Source organism: Melospiza melodia, chromosome 16 (assembly GCF_035770615.1).
Source record: "Melospiza melodia melodia isolate bMelMel2 chromosome 16, bMelMel2.pri, whole genome shotgun sequence".
Classification (NCBI taxonomy): Eukaryota; Metazoa; Chordata; class Aves; order Passeriformes; family Passerellidae; genus Melospiza; species Melospiza melodia.
Genome location: NC_086209.1, coordinates 14,241,305 through 14,267,845, shown reverse-complemented (window position 1 = coordinate 14,267,845; position 26,541 = coordinate 14,241,305). Strand labels below are relative to the sequence as shown.

The 26,541-nt window shown below is 43.2% G+C and overlaps 1 protein-coding gene across 2 annotated transcripts in view; it reads right to left on the bottom strand.

Moving 5' to 3' along the window:
* The window catches only part of MSN (moesin), a 40,605-nt gene extending 16,438 nt beyond the window's left edge, over positions 1–24,167 (bottom strand). The window contains exons 1-2 of one of the 2 annotated variants that reach the window (XM_063170734.1): positions 24,037–24,167; positions 1,969–2,052 (exon numbers count right to left, since the gene is read on the bottom strand). In XM_063170734.1, coding sequence (XP_063026804.1) covers positions 1,969–2,052; positions 24,037–24,048 — 96 coding nt within the window. In that variant the 5' untranslated portion in view covers positions 24,049–24,167. Of the gene's footprint in view, positions 1–1,968; positions 2,053–24,036 lie in introns of those variants that run through there. The other variant, XM_063170735.1, reaches the window with a different exon arrangement.
* Between the last annotated feature and the right edge of the window lie 2,374 nt (positions 24,168–26,541).

Sequence of the window (26,541 nt, the reverse complement as noted above, 5' to 3'; positions counted from 1 at the left end):
TAAAGGCCCATCCCTTTCCTACATGGAGCAAGTTTTATGTCAATCAGACCTTTTTGAAATAACAAATGTTTAAAACTAGCTTCAGACACTTTTTTTCCCTCCCTCATTTCCAGCTTCACCTACAATCCAATTTAGGTGAAGTAAGCATTGCCTCAACTTAGAAACTCAGTTCTGAAACAGCATTTGTTTTCTCCCTTGGCAAAGTGTTTACTGTGGAAAAAGCAAAACAAAATTCTGTTTAGACAGGTGCTGTGTGAAATGCACTGAAGGGAGGAAAACGTGCAGCTGTCCAAGAGCATGACAAAGGAGTGAAATCAATTACTAGACACGAAGAACTGCTATATTGGAAACATGGCTGGATGCTTCTCAGAGACAAACTGATGAAGCCCGAGTCTGCCACCAATGTCAGTGTGCAGCAGAAATCACAGATGACCTAAAGCTGACTGAAAATACCATGTGTAGATTAAAAATATTACTGATGTGAGTAGTATTGTTTCTCAGCACTTGGTGCTTTGCTTGGATAATAGCAGAAGCCAGATATTGAAAAATAATCATGGGAAGCATCCACATGAAGAACACCACCTTAAAAAAAATTTAAAAAACAAAAAAATCCCCCAAAACCAGTTCATTTTTTAATGAGCCTGGGGACATGTCACCTCAGCTTCATTAGCAAACACTCTCATGAACTAACTGTGGCAGAGTTCCATGTTGCACAGATGGATTCTGGATAGAATTTGGCTTTCACTTTTATAAATCCAAACCTGTCAGATCTGAGACCACACAGGGCTAAAATATGCAGGAGCTACTACATAGTAAGACACAGACAGCTGAGAACTACACTGCAATTCAGAACTTTTCCAAAAGCCTTTTTCCATTATGAAAGGATGCTCTTTCACTAAAGCTTTGGATCTCCCTCCATTTCAGGGCTGGGCTGCAAAGAGCAGTATATCATCTAGTGCTGAATCATCCAGCTGAGTACAAGAGAAAACAGTAGTTTGTGGTTAAAGATCTAAAAAAATATATAAAAATTTAAATTATATTTGCTGGCCCCAAATGAAATAGCTGACTTCAATGGGTGAATCAGCCCTTAAATTTCTCTCTTCCTTATGATAGGTACTATGTAGAGCTGACCCCAGAATGCTCAGCTCTACTGAACCACACCCAAATCTGACCTATCTGGTCTGGCAGTTCCCTCCTCTTGTCATTACTCCAAGATTCAATTTGCATATCTTTGAGCTATGAATTTACTGTTCCCATTTCTCTCCAAGGAGCAAATCCATGGCCAATTACAGCAGATAAACACTGCTGTGGAGTCTGACAAAGTTTCACTCTCTGCAGCTGATAATGCCTGTCTTCTGCTGCTCCAGCTCTGGGCTGCACACACCTCCCTGCTTCTGCCAGAGCAGCAGGAAATGTCCCTGCCCAGTGAAAGCTGGGGAGGGTGGATGCACATGCAGACAGCCCAGTGAAGTGTGGTACAACCACCACTGCTCCCAAGGTTTCCCTCAGGGCCTGGTGGGAGTACAGAACATCACTTTACCTGCACTTAAAGGCCACAACAGCATTTGAAACCCAGCTGAGCCTCTCCTGGTTTAGAGACCAACTACCCTTTGCAATCAATTACACAATGCTTGCAGGTAAGTCAACCAAAAACAGCTTACTGGGTCCCCCACAAGACTTTTCTTACAAACTACGACTGCAGATACCTAGTGCTTTCCAATTACTATTATTCTGAGCCATAACACCAATTCAGCTCACTAGAAGTAATAGCTCCTAACACAGTCTTGGAGATTACAAAATGCAGTAGTTTTGGAAAAAAGTACAATTTCTTACTGTGCTGAGTTCTCTTGAAGCTATTACATATAGTGACACTCAGTTTTTGAAGTCTTTTCGAAATTATTTGCTGTTGCCTCAATAAAATTGCAATGTCTTTATCAACTTTATATCTTCTGCAGCTCCATCTCTTACCTGATCAAAGAGTTGCTTCCCTGTGGTGTTGGGCTGGATGGCAAACTCCAGCTCAGCATCCATGGTGGTAACACGCACACTGATCTGGAAGATAAAAATGCATCATTACCACACATGCTCTACCCAAAAATGAAAACAAAGACCTGCCCAGGAGCAGGATTCAGCTCTCAAGCTTCCAGGGACTTCACTAACAGCAGGCACAAAGCCACCTCCTCTGCCAGCATGGCATTCACAGCTTTCCTGTAGAATATAACCTTCCTGTTTTGCAGTGTTTTTGTCCTCTGTGGTCAAACATTCACATGTACTGACACACACGAGAGCCATTTACATCTTACAAAGTTTAATTTCCAGAGTAGAACACTCTGGTGTCTTTCACAAAAGCAGAGATGTTCCAAAACTTGGTGCACACAAGAAGACATCCAACCCTTTTGTTTGAATCAAGGAAGTTATTCCAGAAGCATTAACAACTCAGAAGGCTGGTCAATAACAATACACTTCCAGTTGTTGTGAGTATTTGGAGAAGTTAAAGGCACAATCCCTGACATGCTCCAGGGCCTGTGGGTGTGAAGCAGACAGGATGCAAGGATGCCCTCACAGGCTGCATGATGAACATGAGAACAATTCCCATAGCAGTAGAGCTGCCAGTGCTGCTTTCCAATTCTTTCAGGGGGATGAAAGACTTCTAAAAACTGCAGAAATTGATTAGGTCTTTTTAAAATTGTAACCAAGATTTCATTACTATACTAGCCTTAGATGCAAGATCATCAATGGTCTTCCAGAAGAAATATTACATGATGCACTATTTTGACAGGAATGTCTCACCATCACATTTTCACTGGTGGCATGAAAGTGGCAAGGAACTGCAGCAAGGGAGTTCACAGCTTCATCCCACAGAAGCAGGAAGACACACACACACATTTTTCACTTCTCATGAAGCCAGTTAAACAGCAGAGGCATTTCAGGTCAAATGCTAGTGTAAAACACTGCTGATCCCATTCAAAACTCCTGACAATTACTGGGAAACATGATTTAGATGCTTGGGGCTAGACAGAAACTGTCCTGGCCTGAAAGTAGATGCCTTAATTTTAGGCCAGGGAAAGTGAGGTCTGTGAGTACACCAAGCTGCCTGAGAATCCAATTCTACTTGCATGCCCATCAACTGAAAAGGGTAAAGATATTTCACAATTTTTGAGCACAAACTGTACATATTAAAACAGCTTTATTTAAAATATTTTTCCATCTGAACTTGAAATTGTTCAGACAAGATACTCACAATGCACCAAACCCCAGCACACAGGCCTTGCACTAACAATTCTCTCTCTTGCTAAGTCATTTATCTCAGATCAACAAATCCTAATTTTTTTGCTCTTCAGGGCAATCAATACTATTAGTACACTCCACCAGGCTTCCAGTGGTGAAGGGTAGAGGGAATTACATTGTGAAGAGCTTTGAGAGCCACTCCAAGTCATATTTGGACTATAAGCTAACTACATGACACAGGAGACCAAAAAAGCAAGAGTAAGCAGAGAAATATTCAAAGAACCACATAGTACCAATATGATCACAGGCAGTTCTGATTCCTGTATTTTTACCAAAAATATGTACAGATTTCACATCTTGTTTACTAAGAAACTAGACTGCAAGAGAAACTAGGACGAGGGTTTTTTCCCCAACAAGCAAGAAATGTTCTGCTAGTTAATCTAGGTAAGCACCAAAAGAGACCAGTAACTATAACAAATACTTTTTGAGGTTTCCCAGAAAGCCTGCTTCAGACTAGGCACATCACTTATTTTGTACTTGATATCTGCTTGAGATAAACCTAAAGGTTTTCTTGTTTTAAGTTAAGCTAAAAATTCTGTAAGGTTAAAGGTAGGATTAGCACAGCTAAGCTGAAGTACACATAAATTGAAGTTCTGGCTGTTTCATGCAAAAGGAATGTTATTTAGACATTATTAGAACAAAGATATCATGAACAAGTATATCAGGATCAAGTTGGTTTTGAAGCCCTCTAAACCTTGTGACAGAATGTCAAACTAAGGCAAAACCATCCCACAGAAGTAGCAAGGAAAGCACAAATGGCCTAAACTCCTAATAATGAAGTTGTTTTTTTTAAATTAGCAGCTTTCAATAGCATGCAGATGCCTTAAATTCTCTTAGTGTATACCTTCCCAAAATTATTCTCTTTGAATCCTGGGCCTTGACAATGGGCTAATTTCATGGTGTTTTGGTGAAACAAGAATTTGGCCACTTCTAAGAAGGGCTGAATGCTCCCCAAAACAGCTTTGCTGCTTACACTTGGAAACAGATTTCTGCTTCTCTCCTCTGTAAGCCTGATTCACCCAGCACAGCCACCAGCGAGTGCAAAGCTGTCCATAAGCTACATTCAGGTATAAGAAGGGTTACATTAAATGAGCCATTAAGTTACCTCTTACATTTTGTTAGCTTTGAAGTATTTCCTGTTCACCTAAAGCATGAATGTATCAGCTACCACGAAAGAAAAGAGTCTCTGCTCCACTGTTTATGGACAAAGCACAGTAGCTACTCTTATCTGATATCATGTGCATAGGTGATTAAGGACCAAATATCTGAGCACCAGAAAACTGAACTGAAACATCTGTGTGCCTAAATAGCTCTTAAGAGTTATTTAGAACAAATCACACCTACACATTTTAAACAAAGCTGCTTCAGTAACTCCATAATTCATGCAGAATACTTATTAAAACTCACATCTTTGTTAGCAAAGTAAAATAAGGTCCCATGCTGGGACCAGCAAAATTCCTTCACTGTCAGTCACTTATATGCCATTAAACTATCTGACCCAATATTATCCTTCAATTAGCACACTCAAGAGGGAGATTTACACATTTCCCCCCACCACCCCCAGCAGTCCCCTGTGCCCAGGATGAGTAACAACCCAAAGTCTTGAATGGGGCTGCACTGGCAGCTTGAGGCTGATCGAAGAGAGCAGAAGCTGAGATAGCACAGGAAGCAGGCTCGTGTTTTGCAGAACCACACCCTGGCAGTGCCGTTTCCCCAGGCTGAGCAGGGTTTAACACGTTCAGCAGCACTCTGCTGTGAGCTGTCAGCACAACGAGCTGGGGGCACAGCACATCCTGGGCCGTGCCACTGACATTTTAACCATTAGTTACTTTGAACCATCAGTGGTAATTTAATACTTGGCTGAGAAGCTAGTTTGCTGTAAAATTGAGCTTTGTTAAGGCTCATTGGTGTGAAAACAACACACAAAGATATTTTTTCCCCATACCCTACCAAGCTAGAGTGGTTTTGTTTTTCCAGTTCACAACAAGTGGCTCAGAGGGAGGTTTCTACCGTTTCAGGTGGTGGGAGGCACTGATTTAATGCACTCTGCCTGCAGCTCAAACCAGCTACAAGAAGAGATCTGCAGACTGCTATAATGTCTACCAGACAAGTACGTGCCAGGCACTGCTTGTTTACCTTCTTCCTCTTCAGTCACTTAGTCTCACTTTAGGTAAAACCACTTTACTAAGGTATTCATAGCTGAGTACTGACCAACACAAATGTTACACATAGGAATAAAAATGCTATAGCAAAACAGAGCAACACTATGCAGTCCCATCAAAATTTAGATTAATTAGCTTCATTCCTTGAGAGTGACTCTGCCAAAAAGCACTTTTAAACCATCTAACTAGTTTGCTACCAGGGATTATTCTAAGAAAAGCCTCAAGATTCATCAGCATTAAGCTATCAGATTTTGTATTTCTAAGCCATCTGATAAGGTTTTCATAGGTTTGAGGGATGGCATAACCCTTGGGATGTTTATAATTTGGGTTGCAAACAGAAAAAAAATGTCAATAATATATCTGACTTGAACTGCTGATCATATACAAATTTAGCTCTGTCAGTCCAGACAAGTAAGGTGCACACTGCTGAGAGATGTGCAAAAGAGACATTGCACACCAGTGATCCAATCACAAGGTCCAGCGGCAGCACTCATCCCCAACTATACTGCCCTCCTATCCCAAATATTCTGTTAGTAAACATCTATCAAACTTTCAACACTTAGGAGGTGCTTTAAGAAGGTTTACTGGATTTCATCAACAGATTTATCAAAAATACTATCCTAAGGCAGTAATTTATACTCAAACTCTGTTTAAAGCAATTAATTGAATTTATTCATCATAGCATTAATAATATACCCACTGCAGCATGCAAATGTTTGCAACTCTCTAAATTCTACTTGGATCCTAAAGTCACAGAAGTTTATTGTAATAGGTGACCTCTAAATAGTCTGTTGTCTTTCCATCATCATTTAATAGCCTCTCATACAAACAGCTACTAATTAAATGCTTCCAGACACCATTTTGCACATTGCGAGAACATTCAACTATCACATTTCAACAGGCAAATTTATACTCATCAAATTTTAAAAACATGCCAAAAAGAGTGCTCATATTTAACTGATACCTTTCATAACAGCTACAGGAAAGAGATAGAAAACTAGCAACCCTTCCTCTTCTCTATTTGGGGAATTACCATAGTTCCACCAGCCTAAACCCTGCTAAAGCTTGCCAGTGCCAGAGCATTAAAGAGTTTCCTGCTGCCAAGGACAGTATTGTCAAGCGTGGTACATCCTGCACAGACAGAAACTTGCATGGCAGAGATACTCTTCCAGCCCCAGAGCAGCTGTAGCCAAAGAAAGTTCCCTTTGACCAGCAAAAGCTTTCCAAAGGCCCATGCCACCACTATCCCCCTCTCCCCATGGTGTTCAGCAATCTGCAAGGGACACACTTAAAAGACAGTGGTACCAGCCACCTATCTGCAGCATCTTTTCAGGTATTTTAATGTTTCCCACATACCTTCAAGTCTCACTTTCTGCCCCACTGTGATTCCAAATAAATTTTACTAGCAGCAGTAATTGTCGGGTTTCTGAATAAATCCTCCTAATAGTGTGCTATAAGAACTTCCTGAGATGAAAAGGTGTAGCTGCATATGGCAGGACAAACAGGAAAGACTGATCCTGTCACACTCAGGAACGGATGTATGGCCTGTGCTAATGCCCCAGTGCATTGAGCAGCACGAGAGGTAGAAAAGACAATTCTGTTTGTCACAAGCTGAGACAGGAATAGAGTACTAGGAAATTCATGTCAGAATAATAAGTGGAGTCAGCACCACAGAGTATCGACCTCTACAAAACCCTGACCCTGAGCTAAAGCTTCTTTCCTCCCTGCATTTCCTGTAGGCAAGGAAGCTGTTGTACCCTGCTGGGCTGGAGGCTTCAAGCTTCAGATATTCCCTGCTCCCCAGCTTCAAGCCTCCAAGTGGACTAATTCTGGAGAAAGTATCATAAGGAAAACTTAGACTTTATTGCAAATTTGACTGGTACAGAAAAGAAGCAAGCTCAATTAAAAAGAAATTCCAGACCAACCTTTATAGCCTTGCACTGAAAGGCACCAGTTCACCCAGCAGTTACTCCACATAAAAATACTAAACCAATACCATTCACCAGTTCCAACCTGGGAAGCACATCAAATCCAGCTGGAGTTGCACAAACTAAAATCTCATAATGCACCTCAATAACCTAAAAAACTGCTCAGTTTTGGCTTTTTAGCAAGATCAGCAGCAATATGGTGAGTTTAACAAGAAGTGTCCCCTGTTTCTCAGAAGGTGCAAGTGGAGCAGAGTGCTCTGCAGTGCTGCACTTCCCTTCCCACCACTCTCAGCCTGCCCAGCCCTCTGCAAGGACAGCAGAGCTGTGCAATGCCTTGGAGGGGAAGCAGAGGTGATGCCCCACACCTCAGCACCAGCCATACTCACAGACATCTGGCTCCTTCCTGAGTGCCAGCACCCTGCTGGAACAGCCCTGGCTCCTCTGTGTCAGGGTGAGGCTGGGATCGGGTCATGTGAAAGCGCTTGCAATTTCTCAAAGGATTACACTTAATTAACCAAGCCCCCTTCCAGCAGTCTTAAAGGGCCTTTTCATACCTCTAAGCTCATCAGGGAACAGAACAGCAGCAGGGACACCCTAGGCACCACCCTGCAGACCCCAGAGAGAGGTTAACCCTCCCTGCAGCTCCTGGGAGCTTCCCAGCTCCCTGCACCAGCCCCATCCTGCTCTGCTGGGGACACAGCACTTCTCATCTGACTGGAGCACAGGCCATGCAGTAACTCCACAGGAGGCATCCGATCCCATCCCATCCCACTATTTGAATAAAGCTATCACCCAAGGGGAAAGCCTGCCATGGTACTTCTGGTACCAGTGAGCCAGTAGTACTACTCACATCCTGTAGAGTATGTGGCTTTCTTTTGGTACCCAAGTACAGCCTGTAGCAGGAATGCACCCTTTAAAGCATCCCAAATGACTTTAGCACGGAGCCTGAAAACACAGAACAGTGAAGGGGCAGCTGCTACTACCCAGCTTCACAAACTTCTCTGGTGAGCAACAGAATTCAGGCTAAATCCTAAATTTGTGCTCATATGGTGTTATTCCTTCCTTGTGAAGGAGCAGGGCAGGAAGCCAGCTTGGACTGAGAAGCTGCTGTGGAGCCACACCTGAGCACAGTCACACCAGAGCTGTGTCCCCACCACCAGCAACTGCTCTTTGTCCCCAGCAAGACAAGATGGCTCGTGTGGGCAACAAACCACAGCACCCACACAGCTTCAGGAGCCACGTTGCTGGGCACAGGAAGGGGAAGCAGGCCAGAGCACCAGCCTGCAAGATCAACAAAGTTCACAGCTTTGAGAAGCCTGCTTGCAAAAAGTGTATAGAGAAAGGCTGGAGGCACCAGCACCTAAGAAAGGGTGGAAGCAGCAGTGTCTGGGCAGACATGGTCTGTGCCATCTGTGGCATTTAATACTTCATTGAGACACCAAAGGATGCTGCCAGTGTTTGCCCATAGCTTCCAGCAAAACTCACCTCCACAGCACCAATTTAAAAGCACTGGGCACGGGGGAAACATAGTTACATCACATCAGCCATAAAAAAGATAAGCTTTCCTATACGGAGCTTGAAAGAGCAGAGGATTTCTGCTTTACCTAACAAAGGGGCTCAAAATAAGCCAATTCTGTGCCCATTCCAACTGCATTTCCATAAATTTTCTGACAAGGTTTATAGTAGTCATTGCATCCAGTGGTTGAAACCCTAACCCTGTTCTTGAAAAAAGTAAAGACAAGAAACTGACTGAGGTGATTAATGAGATTAGCTCTGTTGGTTAGAGCATGGTGCTAATAGCATCCAAGATTGCAGTTTCAATCCCCCTACACATCATACACTTGAGAGCTGGACTTGATGATCTTTGTGAGTCCCTTCAAACTCAGAATAGTCTCTGTGTGTGTGTATGTGTCTGTAACAAAATCTGCTACAATATATAATGCTAAAGGTCAGTTTCAAAAAAGGAAACCAAGTGATTTATTCTAATATAAACCCTGGCATACTGTAGTGTCAGAGCCCTGGTATATTTGTTTGACTGTTAATCTCAAAATAATCCTGTGTTAATTTGTACTGCTTATCTCACAGTGATGAGAAGGAAAATAAAGTTCTTCCATACAGCAAGTGGTAATCAGGAATGCTTCCATTAAAAAAAAATAAATCTGTTTCCTTGAAGGCAGTTGCTGCCATTGAAAAGGCAATCCCTACAGAGCACAGCAACACTTTATTGCTTATCTGGTTCTCAAGATCAAGCATGAGAAGCCACAGCTCCCTTCCTGTTTAAGTGCTCCTCTGCATGTGATTGATGCCTGGCACTCAGAGGGGCCTGAGCAGAGGATCACTAAGCAGAGTTGGAGGGGATCATCCTTGCAGGACATGCTTATCAGTCCAGAGATCAGCTATTCATATCAAGTTAGGGAATCTACTTCAGACACCCTTATAAAAACTAGGGATCCCGTTTTTTTTTTTTTTTCCTCAAATGGTGGAGAATCAGATTTATTACCCTCAAGGACAGTTTCTCTTACAAGTGAGGTCTCCTTCAAACCATGTTCACAGAGTTCACAAGAAAACTTCCAAAAAGCCTGCTCCTCATGCAAAGGGTCTGTTTTTTGCAGTTGCCTTGCTTTAGATGCCTTCACTCACTCACCCTGCCCCAGCTTTGCAGCTTTCTCACAATCAATGTTTCCCTGCTCTGGAGACACCTTCCTTCAGTAGCACCAGTGAGCACTCAAAGCCAGGGCTGTGCCAATGCTGGCTCCATAGGGCTGCAGATCTCCACACTTTAGAACTCTACAGGTATCATTTACCCAATTTAATCAGTGATCTGATTTGGGCAGGCAACTTCTTCAGGAAGAAGGTTCTACTTTACAAAGACTACTACAAAGTTATTAATTCAAACCTACTATTAAAATTCCCCTACCGCCCACACAGCATGGCTTCCAAAATCATTCATGATGTTTCCAGGTTAAAGGTGCTTAAATATAATTCCTTACTTTTCAACCAGTCACCTCCCACCAATGGTGTTTGAACACCCTGGCTATTAGCAGCTTGCCATCCTCTCTAGAGAGCAAAGGAGTTTCACTTAGCGGAAAGGAGTTTCACGATGAGAGTACTGAGCCAGCAGAAGCAGCCATGGGTGGATCCCCATCCATTTACGGTCAAAACCAGATACTTGTATGCCACTTATTACACTACTTACTCCCAACCTTGTGCAATGGATCAATTCCTCTATTTTTGCCATTTCCTTTTCCATAAATAGATTCTTCAAGCACCTCCCTTTGCTTTCCTGTAGCTGTTCCAAGTAATTACCATTGCCATTTTCTGTTTCTTTAGAGTCAGTTTGAAGAAGTCCTTGGAATAACTATTTTTGTACCTGTTGTTTGAGCTGCTTAGAGAGAACATCCTTTACTAGTCAAAACTAGGAAATTAAAATACCATGGGGAAAATCCCCAACCCCTTTTCCTCAACATCTGGATCAGCAGGTAAAACTTGATGCAAAATCTAGCAATGTGCAGTTGCCATCATTCAACTTTTACAATCTGTGCAGCTTTGGGTCTTGTTTTGGTGAGGTTGCTTGTTTTGTAAACACCTTTTTTTTGTGCCTGTTAGAAGAGCCTTTCTCTGGGGAAGCGTACACACCTACTATGGGCTCTGCACACTAATAGTAGGGTTGGCAGTGGTATTTCACATGTCAGACCTTAACCACATCCCTTGCTAAAGCTCTTCAACCTCAGGGCAGTTAGCAGGCAGTGGGCATGTTTGAATGCCAGCACGGTTTGGGTGACATTCCTCACACTACTGTGTGCTCCTCCCAGGCAATCCTACTCACAGGTTACAAACAAGAGTTTTGTGCCACCTCCCTTATGTTGTAGACCATACAAAGGTGTTACAATCCTGGCTGTGACTGCAGTCGCTCAACCAGCAAAACAGTCCCTGCACTCCCTACCACCACCAGAGGCACTTCAGATTTGCTGAAAGGCTCTTAGGAAGCAACTTTCCCCCCACTCCAACCTCCCCTGTGCCCAGTTCTTCCCCTTCCATCCTGAAGCCAAGGGCAGGGAGTTTCCCAGAACTGTTTAACGGCTGCAAATACCCAGTGTGAGGGGCTGATCAGGCAAGACTGGAGCCAGGATATGTTCCCAAAAAGTCAATGAGCTTTCCAAACATAGCATCCAGTGAATGCCTGCCAAGTTCACAAGCACCTACTTTGCTGGAAGGAGCTCAAAACAAGATCAAGACAGGATGCTAACAAGACAAGTGTGACCTACATTGAGGCATCACATGTAAAGCAAGTACTTGAGGTTCATGAGCTAACAGACTAAATACTCAGCTCCTATGAAAAGGTCTCTAAATTCATCTACAGTTAAGAATTGTTTCAGAAGTAACTTGGAATCAAGGGCAAATAAAATTGCTACACTCCAACTCTCTGGTAATCACTAAAGACACTTTCCACAGGGAAAAAAAGCACGAAGATAACTGCTGTGGCCAAGCTCTTCCTTCTAAAGGACTCACATTTAGATAAAAGAGCAAGCTTATCTTGCTTCACGTGCTTCTCTCTGGCCTTCAGCTAAGAGACTCCTAGCAGTTTAGCTCTGTTACAGGGAGGGGAGCTGAACACAGGGCTGCCTGTTCTAGACACCCAGAGCATGGCCTGGGTGTGGCACATCAAGTTCTTGGCCAGCTCACAGCCCTCACTGAACCTCTGAACAATGGCCAGACTTCTAGGAGCTAGAACACAGTCTTACTGTGGGATCTGACTGCCCAGACTATGAGCCATCCCTCCAAATTTAACTACATGCACAGTCAAGTATGAGCTAAAGCTGTTTCATCATCCTGTGATTTTCAGCTTTATCATTTCCAGCACGCTAGACAAATCCTGCAACTTCCTTTCAGTACAGGGTCTCATTTAGGCTGGCTAAATTTTCATATCTATTTAGGTCACAGTTCCCTAAAACACAGGATTTCCCCTAAATGGTTCAGTTCTACACTTCTTTTTAATATTCAGTTTCCCCACCCATATTAGCTTCCCTCACCACCGACCTATTTTAGATTTTAAATAGTTCTGTTGGGACTGTCCACAGTGTATAAAAAATCAGCTTGTTATTGCTGAAGTAGTCTTTGTTATTTTAAGCTCCATCTAGTTAGGCATCTGAGCTTTCCTAGTACACAGGAGAGCAGCTACACCACCCTGACACAGAACCCATGTCCCAAAAGGTTCCTGAAGGGGCACAGGAGCTGAGGAGAGCAGAGCCAGCACATACAGTGTCTGTATCCACCACCACAGGAACCCATCCTGCACAGCCTGCACCCTCCCAATCACTTCTCTGGCTTCATTCTTGTACTCCACAACTACACCACAAGTAGGAATTCAAAAGGCTGAATCAGGGTGGGAATAACTCTTCTGTTATTTTCTCCAACAGAATAATTTCATTGGTCCTATTCAGCACATTTACACAGGGGCACTGCTGCAGGCCATAGAACAGCAACAAGGGCAAGATGGGTTTTTGGGTACAACTGGGCAAGGTGGACCATGCTATTGAACCACTCTCATTCCTCACTCCCAGGCATACCTGCTTTATCCTTTGCAGCAGCTCTGATTCACAACCCCTTGGAGAGATTTACCATCAAGCCACATGTACACATGTCATTAACCCCATTTTCTGTTGAACTTCAGAACAGACCTGATGCAAAACTTTACAGTGGCAGCAAACCATCAAAGCTCTCAAGCAAGCAACCAAGTTGATTTAGCTCATTCAAGGCTGCAATTAAAGCCACACTCTTGGCTTCACATTCAAACACTTCTTGAAATACACTGTTTGAAATGGGGCTGTTTTAGAAAGAAAGCCTGATAAACTTCAGCTAACACCTGAGACCTAGATGCATTGATAAAGACGTTACTGAATGGCCAGGAATGTCAGTGGTCAAGTAAGACTTATTAACATAAACAGACTTCTTGTATCAACTGGGCAAGAGTAATTTCCTTCCATGAATTGCAGTTTCAATACCTGGATCCCTAATTCTCCTCTACAGAGATGTTATGACCATCTTTATGCAGCCAGACATGCAGATAAGCCAAACTGTTAGTGCTCCACCTAAAGCTGCAGGTCAAAACTGGGAAACTCCACTGGGTAGTAGGAAGAGAAATAGCCAGATGCTGAGTACATCTCCTGAGTAGGTCATACATGCAGATATAACCTAAAAAAGTAAAACTCACTACACTAAGGAGAGGCAGGGAGCCTGAAAACAAGCTTCCTGCAAAGAACACTCAAAAGTCATCTTGAGAGTTTAGCTCTTACCCAGACCTGCAGTGTGGGGTTGCTTTATGTTTTCAGGTTTTTCCATCTGCTAAGGTACAGCAGCATAGGGCTGACAGACTTGAATTCAACTTTGATCAAAGTCAGGGCTCCTTCAATGCTCCTTCATGAAATATCTTACCCCTAACTGCACTTCACCAGAACAGTGGGAGCTGTAAGAGCAGCTAACTACTCCTGCTCAGGCTTGATGTGGAAATTGATAGATTCATATTAATGCATATAATCACCCATCTCTCTCTAAGGGAATGGCAGAGCAGCAAAATCACTTGGTTTATAAGACTGTCTGAATCCTCTCTGATCACAATTATTGTCAAATCCTTCCAAACACTGCCAAATCAAAGCTGTCATTTGAATATGGTAAAAGCATTTAATGGCAAAGCCTATGAATTAAATCTGTCAGAACTTGAAGCAGCAAAGGAGCAGGGCAGCCTTCTGTCAGATTTTTACTTGATTATTTACCACTGTCAGAACAAACAGTAAGATAGCATTGTATTTCTGTGCATCATGCTGAAGCAAGTGCTGTTCATATTGGTCTGATTTTGAGTGATTTGAAAGTGACTCAGTCATTCTATTTACTCTGTTTTTTGGTAGATTCAAGACAACACTACTATACTGATATATACTGAAAATGCTGTAAGAAATAAAATAAAATGTAAAATGCTGGCATGGACCCTCTTTTAAAAAAAAAGATCTCTACCCTAAACTGCTGAATGTGCAAAAGGGTATTCAAACTGAGCATAATACATTGCATTGCCTCTTGCAGTCACTCTACAATCTGAGATGTTTGTAACAAACCACAGAGCAAGATAAAGGAAAAAAAAAAAAAACCTAAGTTGGGGGTTTTTGAGAGTTGCACTTCTGTGTGTATGGCTGTCAACACAGAAGTCCAGGTAAACAGTGCAGAATCTATTGGTCTCTATAGATTTCACAAACAGCAGCAAGACATTACAAGTAGAGCAAGAAAATTAATTTTCAGGAACTTGCTGCTGCCCAGTTTGTCATAGCTGGGTCATAATATTATCAATTCCAGGTACAGTTTAGTGTTTTAAGCAAACCAAAAAATTTCAAGGCAACACTTAGGGTTTTTTTCAATACTAACTTCAGGTAAGAGGGGTTCCTCGATAGCTTTTGAAGCAAAGGTTTAGCACAGCAACAAAGTAAGTATTTGTCATCTCAGTATTACAGCAAAGAGTAAGTTACAGTCCAGCTTCTGTAACAAAATCAGCACAGTGGAGCTGCAGGCTGGAGGACCAAGACATCACTTATCAAAATGTTTCCTTGGCTTAGTGATAAAGCATTTCATGGTCTTGAATAATAACACTCTTCAAGCTTTCCACAGTCCCAAACATGGATTTGAAGCTTCCTGACATTTTTAGTAACACTAGCATTTTCTGAGCCTGTTGTTCAAATTACCAGCAACCTTAGAGTTTTTGAGGCAGCTCACAAAATGAGCAGTCATGTCTAACAGCTCATACAGCAGCTTCTGGTTGTCTAGGGGATTGTGAAGAGTGAAGTGATAGAACATAATCATTTTACTGCTCTCTGCTTCCAGTACTTCACTAATGCAAACAAATCCACATGTTGAGTGTGCTTTAGTGAAAATTACAGATACTGCAACAAAAATCCAGCAGCTTAAAGAGCACATTTTATTTCAGTAACAGAAGAAGCCAGGTTTCTCTTTAGGCAAGCTCAGATCCTGATTTTTCACTGTAAGTGGATAACTGTAGCTACAGAATACTGAATATGGACAGACAATGGATTTAATACATCTCAGCTGAAGCCTTCATTGTCTACCCAAAAAAAAACAGGTTAAGCTAATCAGTCACTTTTTAAAAAGTGGTTTTATGACTCCTTTAATACTGAGATACACATAGGAACAAATGAAATAAACAGATGTTGGCAAAACAATTATTGATGCTTCGGCTTTCCATCTCATCTCACAGACCACAGACATTTCTTAACATTTGGGTGTAGTAACATACAACTACATACAGTAGTAACTAACAACACACTAGAGAAGCAACACCCCTCTTATGCCTGCTGTGCAGTGTCTCCATTAATGACTGCTGTCAAAACTTAGAGGGACATATGAATACAGTGAGCAATATAATATAGTGACATTCCTAAATGATAACTTTGCTGATTTAAAAAAAAAAACACACACACAAACCATACACCAAAGCAAACACATCACAATGTTGCATGTTTTTATTTCTTTAACATCAAGTATTCTATTGTCCTGGCTGTCCTATAAGCAAGCTTCTTTTAATCCTTCCAGCTTTCCAGGCAATTTTGCTTTCTTGCAGATCTGTTTTAGAAGTCAGAGAGTAATTAGATTAACCAAGTTACTGGGTGGTACTGAAAGGACATTAAAGTGTTTAAAAGATAATGCAGTCATCAGGCACAGCATATGTGGGCTGTTGGTATCCTGCTACAATAAGGTCACTCACTCAATGGATGAAGGAAAGGTGGTGGATGCAGTTTTTCAGTATTTTAGTAAAGCTTTTGTCTCTCACAGCATCCTTCTGGACAAATTGTTCAGCTGCAAGATAAGGAAGCTCAAATTGTGCAGGATGAAGAAGCAGTGGAGGCAGGGCTCAGAGGGCTGCAGGGAATGGGGCTGTGTCTGGCGGGCAATCAGTCAGCAGTGATGTTCCCCAGGTCTCCATAATGGGCCAGTGTGGCTCAGTATTTTTATCAAATGATGTGGTTTGCAGGGGCTGAATGCACCATTAGCAAAGGTCCTGACAATAGCAGCACTGGCTGTGCTGCTGACTCACTCGAGGGACACGAGGGCTTGAAAAGGCATCTAGATAACTCACAGCATGATTGATCAGTGGCATTAAATTTAAAAAGAACAAATGCCAGATTCTGCACGTGGAGCAGAGCAATACCAGGCAGAATTCCAAAGTGCAAGAGGAGTGGGAGGAGAGCAGCCCTGCAGAAAGGGATCTGAGAGTGCTGGTCAGCAGCAGGCTCAGGAGCCACCAGCACTGGGCCCTTGGAGACAAGAGGGCAAAACACACCCTGGGGGCATCAAACACAGCAAAAACAACCAGTCCAAAGAGGTTATTTTCATTAAAGTGTGCACTCAATGATCTGTAAGCAAATCCTTACTTCTCATACATATGTACAAGCCCCTCCCTCTCTATCATTTCTGACTAATAGGATTGTTTTCATATAAGATGTATGGGACCACCAAGTATTGTGTGGGTTTTGCAATAAAACTTTTTACTGGGCAACCTGATATTGCTTGAATTTGTTAGCAGTGGAACTGCCTTATTTCTTACAGTGTGCCTTCAGAACCATGTGCTGACATTCTGCAAGTCCTGTAGACTACAATCGTCAGAAAGATATCCAGTTCTGGATTTTAACAGAGAAAAAAAATTATACACAACCAAAACCCTCTTGTCCATCCAGAAAACTGCCTGAAAAGACATTTAGCATATTGAGGAACTTTTTTTTTTTTTTTTTTTTGCCTTCTGAGAATACTGTTCTGGCAAAGTGAATTTAAAAAATAAAATCTATGCCATATTTATATTCTTAGAGACATTATGAATGAAAAGACACACCTCTGGGGGATGGAAGATATCATGTATCCTGACACTTCATCCTAATCATTTCTCTGGCAGTTCAGTTTCTGCACTGTAACCAAGCACAATGGAATTCTGGGCTAACTTTTTCCTTGCCATAGCTTTTGAACTGTACTGTACAGCTGTGGCAAGGAAAAAGTTAGCCCAGAATTCGATTAGTTAGCCTAGAATTCTATACTTTATTAGCCTATGCTATATAAAACCAAATACATTTATTAAATGCTGTGACTAAGTGGTTGATCAGATTGCAATAGCAGATTTTTCCTGTACTAAGTCACTTTACCACCATAACTGAATTCCCAATCAAGAGAGGAAAAAATGCTCTGATAAAGGACTACAAAGGAGAATAGTAAATATCAGTGAAATACAGACAAGACTGGTTCATGGCATATCATCTGTTTACAGCTGAACTCAAAGATCTTTTCCAACCAAACTGATTCTATGAATCCACCTCAAGAATATAGGAAGGTATACAACGGCAGAGCAACTCTTCTCCAATATGTTGCATGCAAAATTCTCCAATATCAACTAAATTCTCCAATATCAACTACACAACCCCACTAAAAAAAAAAAAAAAAAAGACAACAAAAAATACAACAAGCAAGTTTTTACAGTATTCACACTCCAGGACAGTCAATTTCTGTGCCTGAGAACCCTTCCTCTAGGAAACAAACAAAAAGGAACTAGAAATTTGCAAGAATACAGCTCAGTCTGGGCCATGAATACCATGGCACTTGATTTACTGTTTCAGGTATTCTTTCTGAACTCTTCTGAGATTTCCTTTTACTCTACACAGAATCACAGCTGGCACAAAGGAGTGTCTCTTCCCTCTTCTAGTCCGTCATCTCGTTCTTGCCTAATTACATGTTTCTCTACAGAGCTGATCAGGTTCAGAGCTTTTTCATTCATTCCTCCTTCAGGGGCACTCCTCTGCCCTTTCCCATAGCTATTCATCAACCAGCAACAGCCAAAGGGAAAGAGGCTTAGCATGGCCAAGTACTCCTCTGCCTTAGCCTGGCAAAAGGATGAGAACTGATCAACGTTCTTTCCTCCACACTTTGTATCTTTCAATCGGCTCCTCAGCTACTACTGCAGCTTCAGAGATGTTAGTACAACTAGGAAAAAGCATTCTGCAGGAGTCATGCCTTTAAAAACATCTTCAAAGGATGTTTTTTCCCCCATTTGAGTTCAACAAACTGCTATACAAAGGCGAGGAGTTTCTGACTGCCCCACTGCTGCCCTGGAGGATCACACATTCAGAGAAGTGAATATATCCTTTCACAGCTGCACAGGAAGGAAGCAGCACCAGATCACCAACCTATTGATAGCCACAGTTGCTGCAGCCATAATTATTTCTTGTCAATATAAGGCCCAAACTTCTGCAATTTCAGGTTCTAAACCCCTGAACAGTTGTAGATGTTCAACTAAACCCCTGCCAGTGACTGTCCCTTCCTCCCCACTAAGTATTTGCTTTAAATACTACCTTAAGAGTCAGCATTAGCTACTGGACTCAGAAGGGTGAGGTTTGTGCCCACAACTTCCAAAACACTTGAATGCTCCACCTAGAAACAGCCACAGCGAGGTTACATAGATGTCCTTGAAAGAGTGGCCTTCCATCAACCTAGAGACTTCAGCCTAGTTTGGAAGTTTCAGATGGGATGAAAACAAACTTTTAACTCAATATTATTGGCTGCACTATGCAAATACCTGCTGTTCCCAAATACCCCTAGGGAAAAGCAAGCAATTAACTGGCTGCTTACTATTGCTCTTAATTTACATCAGTTAATTGCCCTGGATTATTCCTGGGTAGAGAGAGATTTCCTCTTTTCCAATAGTGTGAGTACAGCAGCAGAGAGTTGGTTTCTGGTGTAATCACTGAGCAAACAGATAAAAGGGAAACGGGACACTGGAATGATAGAGATCCAAGGAGTTGAAATCTTGGAGCTCTTTTCAAACAAACCCCATTGTAGTTCTCAGAACAGTGATTAAGCACAGATAACAGCTTTATTGTGCAAATTCAGGGAGGCCCTCTTGCTGCACAGAAGGGGAAAAAAAAAAATGAAGTCAGCCAAATAAGGTTGCTTGAGCTGCACGGAGCCAGGAAAGAGTCCAGGAGATGACGCAGCCAGAGGAAGCTTTTAGTCAGTTTCCTCCAGAGGCTGGAGCAGAGCCAGAGCCACCTCTGTGGAGGAAGAGGAGCTTCTCTGAGGAGCAGCCATCGAGCAGCAGGGACGTGGCCAGGCCAGCAGCCCCAGCAGGGCACTGTCCCCAGGCACACCCAGGGCCGCAAGCAGAAGGTGTTTGAATCCTTCGGCTTCAGTTCATCAGCTCTCTCAAGCAGCTACTAGGGACTTGGTGAGCTTTTTGAGAATTTCACTTCAGACTAGACATTATACATAAAACGACTGAACCAAGTTTCCTCTAGAGGCAGAGATGCCGTTTCCTTTCAAAATAAGTGAGTCCATATTAAGACATCTTATGAACCACCCTCATGACTAAAGCAAGAATTGTAATGAAACTTCAGGGGTGACTAATCACACAAGGTGGAATCACCCAAGGAAATGCCCTGAAGGTTTAAAAAAGAAGCTGTTTGTAGTCGTTATGGTGACAGGATATTCGCAAGAAGCAAGTGATGGCGAACCCCTGATAGGAGGCACCCTGTTCCCCATGGGATTCTTACAGCAGAAGCAGCAAACCTAAAGCTCTCCTGGGGCCCTTTTTATTGGGTGCACCTCACCAACCTGCACCGTGATCAGCTGCCTCAGGCAACAAAGCAAGAGGGCAAAAATTAAATAAAGGACCCAACTAAGACATTTAATCTTCTAAAATCTCTTGTATGATAAGTATACGTAACATTGTCACCTTGAAGTTTTATGAACTCAATCATGGCTACCAGTTCAGATCAGGCACTTGGAACAGTTCTTGCTCACAACAGTGTAAAACCACAACAACTGATGGGTTTTGCCCTGTCAGGGCTAGGGCTTGCCATAAGATGAGAAAGGAAGATTTTACCAGTATGTAAAAACAAAGTGAGTATTTGTTTCTCATCAATGGTGTACTTTTAAATCCCTGTTTAACTTTAATATAGAAGGCCTAAAAGTACCAAACAGAAGCTTTTGCTCACTGTCAAGCTTTATTGCTTCACCTGACATGAAGTAAAACCTTGCCATTCTTGCAGAACCTAGGGACCAAGCTGTTGAATACAACACAAGCTAGGGTGCAAAGGCCTTTCCTGTTTTGCAAAATCCCATGGTAGGCATAAAGCTACAGATAATTCACTGCTTCCCAGTTTCAGTGGTTCACCTGCTTCCACTGTAAACTCAGCATGTTTTAGCTATTGCTGCTTCTGAACTACAAAGTCATCTGAAAATCACCAACAGGGGAAACACTTCTGTATAAAAAGGTCTTTGGGAGCATTCAAACGCATATCTTTACAGCAAGTCATATCTGATGGCATCAGAAGAAACATATAATGGATTGAAGTTAGCACACATGTAAAACTTGGACCAGTGTCACCAAGCTTCCCAAGTTTACTGAGTGAGGAAAAGAAGAGACAGCACCAATGGGCCAGTCATGAAATAAGACAGCATCTAGAATGCTTCTAGACTTCCTTCATAGCACAACAGGATGAGGAGAGAAGTGCCCATCTATTAAAGTCACAGTTTTCATCACTATGCTTTTCCTCTTCAAGGCATCAAGCAAATTCCACTAGAGGAAATTAAAGAAAAACGATCCAAACAAATGTAGCATTCTACTCGTAGTTGCCATCTTGTTGCAGCATTTGGTAGCAAGTAGCCACAGACAAAAGAAACTAATTAACCAGAGGATTCTCCTGATACGCACCTCAGTATCTCAGTTGCTTTTCTTCTAACCAGAACCTTGAAACTCCAAACAACAAAGGAAAAAAAAAAACTTCTGGGACCTTTTGAATCCTGCTGGGAATTAGGACCATCAATTCAAACTACAGATAGGGTCCCTAAAGATCCTGATAACTATTACTACACTTAGCTTCGAGCTAAGGTATAATAAAGTCTGGACTGGTACTTTTTCCCTTGTTACCTTCTAAAATTTCTGTATTCACAAGATTAGCTCTGATTAAAGCCCTTTCTCTACAATGTTACCCAAAACAGAACTGCCCAAGTGCCGGTGACAGGACTGTTGAGAGCACACCTCACACGTGATGAATGCTCCTGTTTCACGTTCAGTGGCCCATCCATTCACAGAGCAAGCACATGCATGGGCAAAATAGTCAATGAATCCCAGAACAGAAACCTTACACCAATCAGGGAGAGATCAGAGCCTACTCATGGCAAATAAACAGACTGCACACACAAATGGAGGAGAGACTTGCCAAAGCTTGACACCAGCTCATTTTTAGCACTCATCTACTTCCACCCTCTGCAATACAAAGCTTGGGAGGCATTATATGCCCTTTTTGGTGTCTCCTTTAACTGTCCTGTTTAAACTTTGCAGGACACAACATATTTAAACCAGAGTTGTATCACTAAATTAAACAGGGAAGGTTTCCTATTGAGAGTATGGCAAGATCAGCAGGCTGATGCATGATGGACTTTCTACACAGCCTACAAAGCCTCCAGCAACCAAACCCCCCCATTACATGTCACAACAGCAAATCATGTGCACTAGTTCAAAGGTTACCAGAGTTAATCTTGGATTCTTATTAATAGTGCTACACAGCCTAGTGTCACTCATAGCAAGCCTCCCATAACAAAATGGAAATCTCCAGCTACATGTGCTAACATTTAGCCCAGCTTGAGGAGGTGTAGAGACTCAGAACTCAACAGGTTTTGCTGCTTAAGCCACGCAGCAGCATGTTACTATAAGCCTGGTGAGATGAATGATAAGAGCTACCAACCAAGTAGTTTTGACACAAATGCTTTTCCTGCCCAGCCAGAACTGTTCTCTAGAACATTTCCTCCATCTGTCTTCTTCACAATGGATTTATTTTTGTGATGAAGCCCACATAAACCTACATCTACGTGCCCAGGTTTCACCCACATTTGACCTTGATTTTTTTTCCTTGACTGAGGAAAGTGTCTTGGATTTTACTGTTTTGTTAATTAAGCAGCTATTAACAAATCTTAAGCCAGCACAGTAGTAGTCATGTTTATTTCACACGAAGAACTGATTACACAGTTATGCCAGCATATCCTGTTCCTGCAAACCAAAGCTCAAGAAATAATGTTTCAAATATTATTTCAGTTGGGTCTGTAACTAGAGCAGATGAGGCAGGAAACCAAAGGCTGATACAGCAGCAGGCCCTGCAGCTCTGTACTGCAACAGGCACAGACACTGAACTGCTCTCTGGAGAACCCTCAGCGTGCAACACAAAGCATTACACCAAAACACTTGCATTTCTCTATCCGCTCCAGTTTTTAAAAGCCCCAAAAGCAGAACTGCTCTGTCAAAACCAGAAAGCAGCAGACTGAGAAGGTGAATCCGGCCCAGGGTGTGTCTGGGAGGCTGCAACGAGCACCTCGCTGCCAGCTCAGATTCAGCCTGGTGCTGGGAACCCCGCCCCGCAAGCCGCTCTCGGTCAGGATTTCTCGGCCGATCCACGCTAAAAAAAGTCACTCACCACGACTGTAAACTCTCTAGCTAAAAGGTCTCAAGCATAGAACTCCCCTAACTTGTGCCATTTCTGTTAATCTTACTGAACTTGTTGCTCTATGTAGGCTTTTTTAATAAGTAAATCTTCACTAATCACTAATATTTAATGGAAGGCCTTTCTAAAGCTTAAGAAAATACTGTCTTAATCTTGAAGAGGCTGAGGTTTGATATCCTTCAATACACTGATGTTTGAATAATAATAACCATGATCTACCTATTTATGCTATCAGAGATGGCAGTTAAGACATCAGGAAAAGTAGCTGTCAATCAAATAAGCATTCAATATCTACAGTAAAGAAAGTAAACTATTAAAAGAAAATCACTGCAGATTTCATGTCAATTTCTATTTGCACTGAGGTGAGTTTTTGTTTGGATTCGTTTTTTTCCTGTCCTTTATGCAAACCCCAGGCTCTTAGCTTAAACATTAGATTTCTTAGGCCATTTCAGATCACTCCGGTACGGAAACATCCAGAGACTTCCAGCCTGCTCTTCCTGTTTTATCAATGAAGGGCTGGGACTAATCCTTTCGCTCCAACCAGGAGAAATTAAATGGAAAAACCCCATGCTCCTCATTAGTCACCGAACTCCTGCTGCGAGGAGAGTCAAGTACGGACTTGACTAGACTTTCTAAAGTACCAAAATCTCCTCGGCCAAGAAATACCTCGAGTCAAGCTGGGACAAGGTTCCCTGGCAACCCAAACTGACTAAGCGCAACTTGTGAAAACCCCAACTTCTGCTCTTCGGGGAGCGCACGAGGCGGCCATAGCAGCCGCCCGCTCCCTCCGGGCTCTCGGAGCCTCGCCCCGCTGCCCCCCCGGCCCCAGGGGCACACGCGGGCGGGCGGCGCCGCCGCCGAGCTCCGCCGGACATTTTAGGGCGGAGAGGCGGCCCCGCCGCGCCGAGACCCCGCGCTCCAGGCGCGGCCCCTCGGGCGGGGGAGCACAAGATGGAGGGGCTGGGCGGGAGGCTCCGCTCCCCGCGGCTCCTCCGTGCCCCTCACCGCTCCCTCCGGCGCGGCCGAGCCCGGGCGGGAGGAGCCCCCAGGCCGCGCCCGCCCGGCCCCGCGCACCCGCCCGCAGCCCGCGGCGGGGCCTCCGCGCTGCCCCGCGCCGGCGGCACCCACCGTTTTCGGCATCTTCCCGGCGGGCTGGGCACGGCCGTCGCTCCTCCTGCGCCGGTGGGGATCCGCACGGGCTCCTCGCTGCTTCTAACGGGACTCCGCGCCTCTCCGCCCGGCCAGGCCCCGCCCGGCCCCGCCCGGCCGCTGGAGCCCGGCGCCCCCGCCCCGGGAAGGCGCGGCCTCGGGGGCTGCGGGGCGCTCCCATCGCTGCTGGAGCCGAGGGCTTCCAGCGACCACCGACAGCCCCGGCCGCAGAAGTTTATGCGCGGATCGTTGGGATTTCTGGTCCTTGATAAAAGCGTTCTTTAAGAACAAATTGCTGTTTCGTCGGCGATTGCACTGTTCAAAGTAAGACCGCAGCACTGACTTGTGACCCATGTTTCTGTCCCTTTTGAGCCAGAGCTGTGTGCACACAGGTGCAGCTCAGCCCCGGCTCCTCGGCCTGTGCTGTGGCCGGTGAGTGTGCTGTTCTGTGCAAGGTTTTCACAGCCATCTGTTTGACTAAAAAGTACACTTCCAGCTTGTACGGAAAATCACGCTGCGATAAGCCAGTCTCCGTAAAAGAGGCAGAGGAGTCCTGCAACTTTATTCGAATAAAGAGAGAGAGTCCACTGGCCCACGCACACACATGCCCAGGGTTTTTTCTCTCGAGGTTTTGGAGGGTACAGCCTCCTCTTATCCTGAGCTCCGGCCGCACGTTGCCCTTTTCCTTTCTCCATTGGCTGAGGCACAGCCTTCTCGAACATCCTACTGCATATTCCCCCTTGAACCTGTCATTTTACCCCAAAGTTCAGAAACTCAAGCTTGTGCAGACCCACTTGCCTGTTTCAGGAGCTAAGCTGTGTGGGATCTGCAACAAACCTACTGCCCAAAGTTAAGTAGAGACATTAAGACCCATTTCAAATCCTTTAACATCCATATCTTCACCAATCGAATTGTTTGTAAAGACATTAGCACACAGCTTCCCTCTCAAGTTCCAGATGCTCCAAAAGCCCAAGGGACTGTGGCTCCCTGAAGCTTGGCATGTCACATCTGGTCTTCAGGGCTTCTCCAAGGCCACACCCACAATCACAGAATATAAATGATAACCAAATTCAAGGATAAAAATAGCAGAGGACCAGTGGCAGGCCATGCACCAAAGCTTCTCTTGCTATTCTGTTTTGCAACGACTGATGAAGGGAATCAAGGGTCACCATTTTCATGGGGATTTAAAGAAGCGGTCTCATCTCATTTGAGACTTTGAATATAACTTTCATATAGGCAACTAAGTCCTATTTTCTCCCAGGAAATTAGAAGTCATTCTTTTTAAAGTTAACGGTGTCCAGAAGAAGGAAATTAAATAAAGCTAACGTCTTGTTTTTAAAGAAAATAGGAACATACCATATTTTTTTTCTTGACTTTGTGTCTTCTTGTCAAATCTGTTAAACATTTTTGTCTGCCAGGAGATGGAAACAGGGTCCAGGCACTTTGTTTGCTTCAGCTGAATATGCAGGTTTCACTTAAACTAGAATCTCTACGCTGTGCCTACATAGGAAAAAACATGAGTACAATTGGATTGGTGTAAACTGGTGTAACTTTTCTGCACAGAAAGTCACAGGGTGCCTAAGAGACTCTTTTACAAAGTTTTCTTCCTTTTCTATCTCCTTTTACATTGAGACTTTCTCAGACAAGGTCAAACAACACTGGTTGCACAGCTTTCCTACAGAAATAGATTCTGACAGAAGACATACAGAATAATAAAGTCACTTGCTTGTGATTTTTTTTTTTGCCAGATTTGGATCCAGAAATGTTAGGTGTGAGATTTCTCCCTAAATTCAAGAGACTCTGTGGAGATTTCTTTTATGCTAGCAACATATATGATGGGGAGAGCCCAATTCTGCTTCTATTGAAACTTCTATACCAACATTTCATCATAAAACTTAGGTAACTGTTTGGAGAATTCTGTTAATCTTTTTGCAAAGGTGATAAAACTTTATATGATAAAAGTCTAGCTATCTTTATCTTATTTGGCTATCCCTTGCCAAATTTAAGGGGCCATAGTTTAACATTCAGGAACCCAAGATTTTCTTCATAATGCTAATGACAGGAGTGCTAATGAAGCAAATGAATCCTCATGCCAGTAAAACAATCAGATCCAAAGCAACTGTGTTCCCACTTAGAGTGTGCCAGGCATTGGCCATGTCCACAGAAAGTCATAAACCCCATATCAAACAGTCCCAAAGAGTCTGAAGGGCTGAGACAAAGCTTCAGCATAACATACACTTGTTTCTGACCCCAGCCACTTCTCTTGTCCTTCTTCCCTATTATTCTTATCAATAGCCAAACAAAATACCATTCATGCCACTTTGAAAGACAAGAGTATCCTGTGACAGGCACATGAGTCTCTATACCTCACTTCCTCCCCAGCTTCTTCTTTTCCCCTTCCCCTTCACTGTTGAGGTGGAGAACAAGACATCTGAAATTTGAACCTCACGGCACTCCCATGGAACTCACAGTTCCATGTTGAAT